Here is a 12,564-nt window from a genome sequence, read left to right as displayed (position 1 = left end):
TGTGAAAGGTAAATCGTGTCTGACGAATCTTATAGAATTTTTCGAGGATGTAACTAGTAGAGTGGATAAGGGAGAACTAGTGGATGTGTTATATATGGACTTTCAGAAGGCTTTCGACAAGGTCCCACATAAGAGATTAGTATACAAACTTAAAGCACATGGTATTGGGGGTTCAGTATTGATGTGGATAGAGAACTGGCTGGCAGACAGGAAGCAAAGAGTAGGAGTAAACGGGTCCTTTTCACAATGACAGGCAGTGACTAATGGGGTACCGCAAGGCTCAGTGCTAGGACCCCAGCTATTTACAATATATATTAATGATTTGGACGAGGGAATTGAATGCAACATCTCCAAGTTTGCGGATGACACGAAGCTGGGGGGCAGTGCTAGCTGTGAGGAGGATGCTAGGAGGGTGCAAGGTGCCTTGGATAGGCTGGGTGAGTGGGCAAATGCATGGCAGATGCAGTATAATGTGGATAAATGTGAGGTTATCCACTTTGGTGGCAAAAACAGGAAAGTAGACTATTATCTGAACGGTGGCCGATTAGGAAAGGGGGAGATGCAACGAGACCTGGGTGTCATGGTACACCAGTCATTGAAAGTAGGAATGCAGGTGCAGCAGGCAGTGAAGAAAGCAAATGGTATGTTAGTATTCATAGCAAAAGGATTTGAGTATAAGAGCAGGGAGGTTCTACTGCAGTTGTACAGGGTCTTGGTGAGACCACACCTGGAGTATTGCGTACAGTTTTGGTCTCCTAATCTGAGGAAAGACATTCTTGCCATAGAGGGAGTACAGAGAAGGTTCACTAGACTGATTCCTGGGATGTCAGGATTTTCATATGAAGAAAGACTGGATAGACTCGGCTTGTACTCGCTAGAATTTAGAAGATTGAGGGGGGATCTTATAGAAACTTACAAAATTCTTAAGGGTACACAAAATTGCTGGGGAAACTCAGCGGGTGCAGCAGCATCTATGGAGCGAAGGAAATAGGCGACGTTTCGGGCCGAAACCCTTCTTCAGACTGATGGGGGGTGGGGAAAGAAAGAAGGAAAAGGGGAGGAGGAGGAGGAGCCCGAGGGCGGGCGGATGGGAGGGTGGTAGGAGACAGCTAGAGGGTTAAGGAAGGGGAAGGGGAGGAGACAGCACGGGCTAGCCAAATTGGGAGAATTCAATGTTAATGCCATAAGGACGCAAGGTCCCCAGACGGAATATGAGGTGCTGTTCCTCCAATTTCCGCTGTTGCTCACTCTGGCAATGGAGGAGACCCAGGACAGAGAGGTCGGATTGGGAATGGGAGGGGGAGTTGAAGTGCTGAGCCACCGGGAGGACAGGTAGGTTATTGCGGACTGAGCGGAGGTGTTCGGCGAAACGATCGCCCAACCTACGCTTGGTCTCACCGATGTAAATCAGCTGACATCTAGAGCAGCGGATGCAGTAGATGAGGTTGGAGGAGATACAGGTGAACCTTTGTCGCACCTGGAACGACTGCTTGGGACCTTGAATGGAGTCGAGGGGGGAGGTGAAGGGACAGGTGTTGCATTTCTTGCGGTTGTAACGGAAAGTGCCCGGGGAGGGGGTGGTGCGGGAGGGAAGGGAAGAATTGACGAGGGAGTTGCGGAGGGAGCGGTCTTTGCGGAAGGCAGACATGGGGGGAGATGGGAAGATGTGGCGAGTGGTGGGGTCACGTTGGAGGTGGCGGAAATGGCGGAGGATTATGTGTTGTATTTGCCGGCTGGTGGGGTGAAAGGTGAGGACCAGAGGGACTCTGCCCTTGTTGCGTGTGCGGGGATGGGGGGTGAGAGCAGTGTTACGGGGTATGGATGAGACCCTGGTGTGAGCCTCATCTATGGTGGCGGAGGGGAATCCCCGTTCCCTGAAGAACGAGGACATTTCCGATGCCCTGGTATGAAATGTCTCATCCTGGGAACAGATGCGGCGTAGGCGGAGGAATTGGGAGTAGGGGATGGAGTCTTTACAGGGGGCAGGGTGGGAAGACGTGTAGTCCAGATAGCCATGCGAGTCAGTGGGTTTGTAATGTATGTCGGTCAGGAGTCTGTCCCCTGCGATGGAGATGGTGAGGTCAAGGAATGGTAGGGAAGTGTCGGAAATCGTCCAGGTGTATTGGAGTGCCGGATGGAAGTTGGTGGTGAAGTAGATGAAGTCAGTCAGTTGTGTGTGGGTGCAGGAGGTGGCACCAAAGCAGTCGTCAATGTAACGGAGGTAGAGGTCGGGGATGGGGCCCTGGTACGTCTCGAACAAGGATTGTTCAACGTACCCGACAAAGAGGCAGGCGTAGCTGGGGCCCATGCGTGTGCCCATAGCTACGCCTTGTGTTTGGAGGAAATGGGAGGAGTCAAATGTAAAGTTGTTGAGGGTGAGGACCAACTCCGCTAAGCGGAGGAGAGTGTCAGTGGCTGGGTATAGGTTGCTCCTCTGGTCGAGGAAGAACCGGAGGGCTCTGAGGTCATCCTGGTGGGGGATGGAGGTGTAGAGTGACCGGACATCCATGGTGAAGATGAGGGGGTGAGGGCCCAGAGAGTGGAATGCGTGGAGGCGGCGGAGAGTGTCTGAGGTGTCTAGAACATAGGTGGGGAGGGATTTGACCAAGGGGGATAGGATGGAGTCAAGGTATGTGGAGACGAGTTCGGTGGGGCACGAACACGCAGAGACAATGGGTCTGCCGGGAGAGCCGGGTTTGTGGATTTTGGGGAGAAGGTAAAAACGGGCCGTGCGGGGCTGGGGAACAATGAGGTTGGAGGCTTGGTCAGGTAGGGCGTGGGAAGGCTTGGTCAGGTAGGGGTTGGACAGGCTAGATGCAGGAAGATTGTTCCCGATGTTGGGGAAGTCCAGAACAAGGGGTCACAGTTTAAGGATAAGGGGGAAATCTTTTAGGACCGAGATGAGGAAAACATTTTTCACACAGAGAGTGGTGAATCTCTGGAATTCTCTGCCACAGAAGGTAACCACTTTATACATTGGTAGGCATTCTAATATCATATGACAGGATAATAATATTGCTTTGTCCTCATTATATCACTTTGTCCTCATTAATTACTTCCTCAAAAAACTGATTTGTGAGACACGCTCGAACACATACAAAACGACGCTGACTATCCCTAATCAGCCCATCTATCCAAATGCATATACTGTATATGCTATCCCTCAGAATATGCTCCAGTAACTTGCCTACCAGAAATTAGGCCTACTGGTCAATAGTTCCAAGACTTTTCCTTGCAACCCTTCTTAAATAGAGGCACAATATTAGACACCCTCCAGTCTTCCGGCACCACACATGTATCTAATGATGATCCGTATATCTCAGCCAGGGCACCTGCCATTTCTTCTCTAGCTTCCCACAGCGTCTAGGATATATCTGATCTGGCCTTAAGATGTTCAGCACCTCCTCAACTGTAATACTGACTGCACTCGAGACATTTTCATTAATTGTCCCAAGATCCCCAGTCTTCACATCTTTCTCTATGGTAAACACAGTAGCAATAATCATTAAATCATTCACACAGAGAGTGGTGAATCTCTGGAACTCTCTGCCACAGAGGGTAGTTGAGGCCAGTTCATTGGCTATAGGGGGTGGAGAAGGGAGGGAGGAGAGGGGTAGGGCCGGCCAGCAGCCGTCGGCCTCAGAGTGAGCCTCAGCTCCATGGCCTCGCATCCTCTCTGTACCCCTGGGGCGAGCCGGTTATCTCCGGGTTGTCACAGAGGACCGATTCCCGAACGCTTCAGACCCCGATACGGGGAGATAGGGTGAGGGTGGAGTGGGCGGGCGGGCGCGTGACAGGGCCGGGCCGAGGGGGGAAGTGGAGGAGAGCTGGGCGGTAGCAGCCATTATCGTCGTGCGGGGCACGCGATGAGAAGATGGCTCTGGCGGCCATTACTCCCTCTTGATCTTTGGTCCGCAGCACAGCGGGAGGCAAAAAAAAAAATGACTAGGGGGGGGGTGGGGGGGGAAGAGGAGAAGGGTGGTGGAAATTGCACCTGCGCGTTGAGAGCATCTGCTTTAATCGAGTGCTGGGGAGGGGGGTGGTGCGGTGCCGCGAGCAAGGGCATTGTGACGTCCGTAGCTGCCGCAACGTTTTGATTAAAAAAAACAGTCCGTTTTGTGAACAACTTTATTAAAAATCTGGGGAAATAATTAATTAAATTTAGAGAGGATTTGCGAAATCGTAAGTTAAATCCCTACCGAAATATGTAAAAATCTCCGCGTTTTTACGTCGAATTTTCGAGGAAATACGTTTTACATGCAAAATGACACACACACACATACACAGTTTTAAAAGTATATAGATACATAGACAACAGGTGCAGGAGTAAGCCATTCGGCCCTTCGAGCCATTCAATGTGACCATGGCTGATCAACCCCAATCAGTACCCCGTTCCTGCCTTGTCCCCATATCCCCTGACTATCTTTAAGAGCCCTATCTAGCTCTCTCTTGAAAGTATCCAGAAAACCATCCTCCACCGCCCTTTGAGGCAGAGAATTCCACAGACTCACAACTCTCTGTGAGAAAAAGTGTTTCCTCGTCTCCGTTCTAAATGGCTTACTCCTTATTCTTATTCTTAACTCGTGGGCCCACCCAGTCTTTATCTATAACTATTTTAAAGCTAATACAACAGTTATTGCTGGTCCCAAAAGGATCACTCACCAACATTTTAATCAGTTGCCCGTCCAATTTCTTCAGAGTAGATCCAGCTTTGCCCTCTCCCATGTAGGGCCCTCTACATGTTTCCGGAGGAAACGTTCCTGAATATATTTCACAAACTCCACCCCATCCAAACCCTTGACACGGTGACAGTCAGTCTATATTGGAGAAGTTAATATGACTTTTATAACTATGACTAGTTACGACTACCTTATTGCCTGCAATCACTTGGCATATTTGCTCCTCCAATTCCCGCTGACTATTTGGGGGCCTGTAATACTGCCAACAAAGTAATCATCCCTTTTTTATATTTCTTAGCTCCATCCATAGAGATGCACTGGATGAAACATGTATCACCTCAGACTACTGCCGTGACAATCTCCTAAATCAATTAGGCAACACCCCCTCCTTTTTACCTCCACTTTCATCTCTCCTGTTGCAGCTGTACCCTGGAATATTAAGTTGCCAGGCCTGTCCCTCTCTTAGCCAGGTTTCCGTAATGGCTACAACATCCCAGTCTCATGTATCTATCCACGCTCAGAGTTCATCCACCTAACCCATCAAGCATCGCACATTAAAATAAGTCTAATTCAATCCTGTGGTCTTTGATCAGTCTTATTCTGTCCACTTAACTTTCTTTCATCAACATTTATGCAACAGCTGTAAACCACAAGCCTATGCATTTTATTGGGCCGGATTGTTAAGGATCACTGAAATTGGATTTGTTTCCTACTCTGCATTCGAAGAAGTGACTTTAAGTATTACTATGATTATTTGCATTTTAAAGCATATTTATAGTGTGGAAAGCATTTACTTACAGCCTCTGCTTCTGCCCTCGTCTTGTACGTAATGATTGCATGACAAGAACCATCCTCAATTTGACAATCCTCGATTTCACCAAATTGCTTGAAAGAGAAAGAGTCTTCTTTAAAAACTAAACAAATCAGTTTCATAATCAAACTCTCGATCTTAATTAAAAAAAGGAACAAACTCAACTGTAAATAAAAACACTTCTCAATAGTCCCATGTCAGCAAAATAATGCACCTGAATGAGGAGATCCCAACAATATGTCAAAAATGATTGGCCTAAATTATATGCTATTCTAATTTAACAAACTGGACATGTTACAATATAATTTGATTTACAACTTATGCACATCCCGTTCAGTGGACCTTTTCATATTGTTGTTTAACTTAATTCCACAGCAGAAAGCAGAGAAATTGTCTGGAGAAGTCAGCCTACAACATATTTGGCTGGGCACTGCAAAAATATACAGAAACTTTCTCTTAAAGGGTGGAAGCTTGTCATAAAATTCATTGGTTGAGGAAGTGACAGAAGATGTGTCTAAATGGATACAGTGACATAGTAAACCTATTCATAAAACATTGTTCCATTTTATTGCTTTATGCAGAACCATGCATGTTGAACATTCAGGAGCCCCATTTGAATTACCTGGTAAGCCACCTTCATGCTAAAATTAATGCCATACTTATGTCACCCTCCACAACTGTGCATAAAGACAATACAATATTTAAGTTGCACAGTAAAATAAGAATAACTTTACAAAATTTTGCCAATCTAGTAATCAAACGCAAATTGTGCTGCTTGACGTCCCCAAAAGTATGTTAAGTATCACCAGACGATCATTCCATTTCGTATTGAGAGAACAGTCAGCAAAAAGTTATCATCTGCATAAACGTAGTCTAAGATCAAGTTTAATCCATTTCAAATTTGTATTTATACTTAACTCATTTGTTTTAAACCTCTTCCTTTCTTTTAAAAGATCTGCTAAACCAAGTGAGAACTTAAATATTTCAGACATTCACTGCTGAGGCATATCTGATGTCATAAAATTCTGAATGCATGTATTCTGAGGTGACCAGCCATGTTCATTCTCAGCATCATTTATTTATTTTCTAACTACATATGAAAAAAATCCAATACTTGACATCAAATATATTAAGTCTGGTGCACTATTCTGGAGCCCACATTTGCTGATCGATTCCCTTTTCCTATTTACGTTTCCTAAAGAGAAACAAATATCCAAATTCAATTTTGCAGTTAGTTTTGATAGCAATGATGCTTCAGCCCATCTGAGGTTGTTGAATGTCAATTATTGAGCAAATTAATATTTTCAAAATGCTCAAAATGAAACTGCTATCCAACTTTGCTTTTAAAATAAGATTAAAAAACTTTAAAAACCATATTTCAGACAGTGCAAGTATAAAAAATGCATTAACATTCCAAGTCAATTCTAACTTTACAGGAATTATTACAAGGCAATTGCTTAAGAAGGATCATGCAGTCTCAAGAGGATCAAAACTGTGCCATTTATAAGGGAGGAAAAACAATTAATCCTTGCAGGAAATGCTTTGTATACATACTCTGCCCTCCATAATGTTTGGGACCCATCATTTATTTATTTGTCTCGGTACTCCACAATTTGAGATTTGTGATAGGAAAAAAAATCACATGTGGTTAAAGTGCACATTGTCAGATTTTAATAAAGGCCATTTTTATACATTTTGGTTTCACCATGTAGAGATTACAGCAGTGTTTATACATAGTCCCCCCATTTCAGTGCACCATAATGTTTGGGGTACAGCAATGTAGTGTAAATGAAAGTAGTCATGTTTAGTATTTTGTTGTATATCCTTTGCATGCAATGACTGCTTGAAGTCTGCAATTCATAGGCATCACTAGTTGTTCTCTGGCGATAGGCCTGTATTGCAGTCATCTTTAGCTTATGCTTGTTTTGGGGGCTAGTCCCCTTCAGTTTTCTCTTCAGCATATAATAAGCATGCTCAATTGGGTTCAGATCGGGTGATAGATTTGGCCACTCAAGAATTGACCATTTTTTAGCTTTGATAAATTCCTTTGTTGCTTTAGCAGTATGTTTGGGATAATTGTTTTGCTGTATGAACTGTCAGCCAATGCGTTTTGAGGCATTTGTTTGAACTTGAGCAGATAGGATGTGTCTATACAATTCAGAATTCATTACATGGCCGTCCGAAGGGGGCGTGCGTTGGGTGCGGTCGCACCCCCCCATTTTTTCCCAGAGTAAGAAAAAAATCCTGAGAAAAAAAAATTTGGAGCGCATTCAGCGTTTCCACTTTGACGGAAATTACCCGAAATTGCGACCATCCGCGCCTGTGTAGTTGGGGGAATCCGGTGACACAGTAGCGACGCAAAATGACAATGTCTCTCCGCGCGTGCGCAATGGGCCCGGGCAGGGTCAGATTACCATTTGCACTCCACACAATCAGAGAACGCCTCGACGCCTCGTGTCTACTCTGGGTAAACTGTGGAATATTGCGTTGCAGGAGAGGGAATGTGTTTTTTATCCTGGGTGGCAAACTACCCGCGAGTCCAATCCGGCCCGCGGGATAATTTGGGGAAAAAAGAGGAGTGCCTGTTTCTCCGGGCCCGGGGGGGGGGGGGGAAAGGCTGCGGTGTCTCCCCGCCCGATCCATCGTCTCTATCCGCGGCGCCGTAACCTCACCGCTGGTCAGCCTGCCGTTCTGCCGTCACCGGGCGGGAGCTGGAACGACTGAATCTGAACCAAGTCCTGACAGTGGCCGTGACCCCGACACCAGATGCTGCTCTGGCCGGGCCCTCGCCTCCACAGCCGCCGGGACCACCACCTCCGCTCACCCCACCCTCCCCCCCCCCACAACTTCACCCCCCACCGCCGGGTCCACAACACTTTCACACACGCCAAGCCCACGCAACCCCCCTCCTGCCAGGCCCTCATCTCTCTCCCCCGCCCGCCAGGGGCCCTCGCCTCTCTTCCTCGCCTCCCACCCCCGCCGCAGGCCCACGCCTTTGTTTTAGACTGTTACCTGCTGCAAGAGGCAAGAAGAGTGTTTAATTGTATATGCACCAAAAAACGCTACAATTAAATCATTACTTGCCGCAGCATAAAAAGTCTGCAAGCACAGAATTCACAGATATCACAATATCCATTCATATAACCATTATCTATTCACAGATAGATCTATTCATAGATAACACAATAAACAAAACAGTAATAAGTCAAAAAACATTATTTGGAGCGGCACAGTGGGGCAGCGGTAGAGTTGCTGCCTCACAGCGCCAAAGACCCGGGTTCGATCCTGATTACGGGTGCTGTCTGTGTGGAGTTTGTACGTTGTCCCTGGGACGGCGTGGATTTTCTCCGGGTGCTCCGATTTCCTCCCACACTCCAAAGACTTGAAGGTTAATTGTCTTCGGTAAGTTGTAAAATTGTCCCCAGTGTGTAGGATAGTGCTAGTGCACGGGGTGATCGCTGGTCAGCATGGACTCAGTGGGCCTAAGGGCCTGTTTCCGCCTTGTATCTCTAAAAAGCCCCAAAGTCCTTAGTGCAACCAAGACGGTTCGTAGTTCTTAGTTTAGGTCGTGTTTGTAGTGTTTCAGAGGTCGATGGCTATTGGGTAGGAGCTGAAGAAGGGTCTCGACATGAAACGTCACCCATTCCTTCTCTCCAGAGGTGCTGCCTATCCCGCTGAGTTACTCCAGCATTTTATATCTACCTTAGAGTTTAAAAAAACCCAGCATCTGCAGTTCTTTCCTACAGAGCTTATTTTGTTTAGTTTAGAGCTACAACATGGAATCAGGCCCTTCGGCCCACCAAGTCCGCGCCTACCAGCGACCCCTGCACACTACCACTATCTCACACACACTAGGGACAATTTACAATTATACCCAAGCCAATTAACCTACGTCTTTGGAGTGTAGGAGGAAACTGGGGGAGGGGGAGGGGGAGGGGGAGAAGGGAGAGAGGCCCAGGGGGAGAAAGGCCGGCTGGGGGGGGGAAGAAAGTCTGGGGGAGACAGCAGAAGGGGGAGAGAGGAGAGGGGGGAGAGAGGAGGGGGAGAGAGGAGAGGGGGGGGGGGAAAGAGGTGAGGGGGGTAGAGGGGAGAAAGGAGGGGAGGAAGAAGAGGAGGGGGCAGTGTGGCAGCGGCGCGGGCACATCGCGACGCCCTGTGTCTCATGAGAATCAGTGAACTAGCAATAATTTACTTACTTGTTTCAAGTCTGTTCACACGAAGCAGTCTTGCGTTCTTATCGTACAGCTGACAGGAACTTCTGAACATCGGTTCCTGCAGCCACAACAACTTTTTGGGCGAACTCCGTCTCGCTAGCCAGAACAGCGGAGCAGCGGAACGTACCAAGCCAGCTCGGCCGACAGGAAGCACCCACACACGGCGACGCGAACGCAAACACCGCTGTGGATGCCGATGAGGGTTTAAGGCTAGGTTCAAGTTAACCCCACACAGGCTATCGATTCCTAGCCTTTTCCTCGCCAACGTACGCTCACTGGCGAACAAAATGGACGAACTCCGGCTACGGATTACCTCCCGCAACTTTATTAAGGACTGCAGCATCATGATCTTCACAGAAACATGGCTTAACATCGCCGTTCCTGGGGGGTCATATACTCAGAGCGGACAGAACAACAGACTCCAGTAAGACCAGAGGTGGGGGGTCTGTGCATTTACGTAAATAAAGCTTGGTGCACGGACACTACCATCATCGAGAGTCACTGCTCAGCTAACCTAGAGTTTCTCATGGTTAAATGCAGACCGTTCTTCTACAGGTGCACAGGGGAGAGCATGCTGACTGGTTGCATCGTGGCTTGGTTCGGAAACTTGAGCGCCCTGGAGCGGAAAAGACTACAAAAAGTGGTAAACACTGCCCAGTCCATCATCGGCTCTGACCTCCCGTCCATCGAGGGGATCTATCACAGTCGCTGCCTCAAAAAGGCTGGCAGCATCACCAAGGACCCACACCATCCAGGCCATACACTCATCTCCCCACTACCTTCAGGTAGAAGGTACAGGAGCCTGAAGACTGCAACGACCAGGTTTAGGAACAGCTGCTTCCCCACAGCCATCAGGCTATTAAACTCGGCTCGGACAAAACTCTGAACATTAATAGCCAATAATCTGTTTATTTGCACTTTATCAGTTTAATTATTCATGTGTGTATATATTTATTCAATGGTATATGGACACACTGATCTGTTCAGTATTGGTGCCTACTATGTTCTGGTGTGCTAAAGCAAAGCAAGAATTTCATTGTCCTATCAGGGACATATGACAATAAAACTCTCTTGAACTCTTGCCCAGAGAGTTTACTTCCACTGTTGTTACTGCAGCCTATATTCCCACGGATGCTAATGCTAAACTTGAAATGAAAGAACTGCATACTGCTATGGTCCTGGCACATCTCAAAGGCTGCCTACCTCCCACACTGGGCCCCCATCAATTCGCCTACCACAAGAACAGGAGTACGGAGAATGCCATCTCAATGGCACTTCACTCCGCCCTCTCCCACCTCGACAACAGACACCTACGTGAGAATGCTGTTAATCGACTTTAGCTCAGCATTTAACACCATTATCCCCTCCAAACTGATCACCAAACTCATCGACCTGGGCATCGACCCTTCCCTCTGCAACTGGATACTGGACTTTCCACACATCTTCAACCCTCACATTGAACACTGGCGTTCCACAGGGCTGTGCTGAACCCTCTCCTCTACTCCCTCTTCACCTATGACTGCACACCTGTACATGGAACTAACACCATCATCAAGTATGCAGATGATACAACGGTGATTGGTCTCATCAGCGACAACGATGAGTCGGCCTATAGGGAGGAGGTCCAGCTCCTAGCAGCATGGTGCGCTGACAACAACCTAGCCCTTAACATCAAGAAGACCAAGGAGCTCATTGTGGACTACAGAAGGTCTAGGGGTGGCACGCACACCCCCATCCATATTAACAGGACGGAGGTGGAGCGCGTTTCCACCTTCAGGTTTCTGGGAGTCAACATCTCTGATGACCTCTCTTGGACCCACAATACCTCAACAATGATCAAGAAGGCTCACCAGCGTCTCTTCTTCCTGTGGAGACTAAAGAAGGTCCACCTGTCTTCTCAGATTCTGGTGAACTTCTACCGCTGCGCTATCAAGAGGATCCTTACTAACTGCATCACAGTATGGTATGGCAACTGCACTGTCTCCGACCGGAAAGCACTAGAGGGTGGTGAAAACTGCCCAACGCATCACCGATTCCTCACTCCCCTCCATTGAGTCTGTCCAGAGCAAGTGATGTCTGCGAAGGGCGCGCAGCATCGTCAAGGACTGCTCTGACCCCAACCACAGACTGTTTACCCTCCTCCCATCTGGGAGTCGCCACAGGTCTCTCCGTTGCAGGACCAGCAGGTTCAGGAACAGCTTCTTCCCTGCAACTGTTACCCTACTTAACTCTGCACCTTGGTGATTGCCAGTCATTCCCCCCCCCCCCCCCCCCCCCCCCCCCCCCGAAAATTGCACTCCTGCTACTGTATAGACAGATATATATTTCACTCTTCCATTATTCTGTGTTCGCACTTCTGGGTGAGATGCTAACTGCTTTTTGTGGGGAGCTGCGTCACTCGCTGCGCGTGCAAGACTACGCAGAGCCATTGTGACATCTTCAGCGAAAGAGTCATTTTTATTTCAGTTTTGTCGGAATCTTGAACATTTTCATTAATAACTCGAGATTTTCAGATTTCGGACTCCACTGAAAAAATCTCTGCCGGAATATGTAAAAATTTTACCGTTACCGCGTCGTGTTTTCGAGAAGATGTGATTATACACACACAAACATCCAAGCTCAGAGTTTTATAAGCATAGAGATGATATTATATATTTTTATATGTTATTGAATCAAAATCAAAAATTATAAATTCACATTTCAAAAATGGTTTCACAATTCATTAGTACTGATTTTCAGTATTCCATACTGATATTTGAGAATACATGAGGTTGCATGCAAAATACTGCTTTTCAAAAATCCGGTTTCAGTGTTGTACATTCTATTGCATTTATATGAGAAATACCGATTTCCCCAACAA

General features: G+C 47.2%; 1 protein-coding gene across 2 annotated transcripts in view; it reads right to left on the bottom strand.

The window, feature by feature from the left end:
• Positions 1-12,564, bottom strand: part of rbm26 (RNA binding motif protein 26) — a 150,447-nt gene that overhangs the window by 29,111 nt on the left and 108,772 nt on the right. The window contains exon 20 of one of the 2 annotated variants that reach the window (XM_033022942.1): positions 5,478-5,593. In XM_033022942.1, the coding sequence (XP_032878833.1) occupies positions 5,478-5,593 (116 nt within the window). The remainder of the gene's footprint in view (positions 1-5,477; positions 5,594-12,564) is intronic. The other variant, XM_033022941.1, reaches the window with a different exon arrangement.

This window comes from Amblyraja radiata, chromosome 6 (assembly GCF_010909765.2).
Source record: "Amblyraja radiata isolate CabotCenter1 chromosome 6, sAmbRad1.1.pri, whole genome shotgun sequence".
Classification (NCBI taxonomy): domain Eukaryota; kingdom Metazoa; phylum Chordata; class Chondrichthyes; order Rajiformes; family Rajidae; genus Amblyraja; species Amblyraja radiata.
Note: the sequence above shows the minus strand (reverse complement) of the source record. Positions and strands in the feature narration are given on the sequence as shown.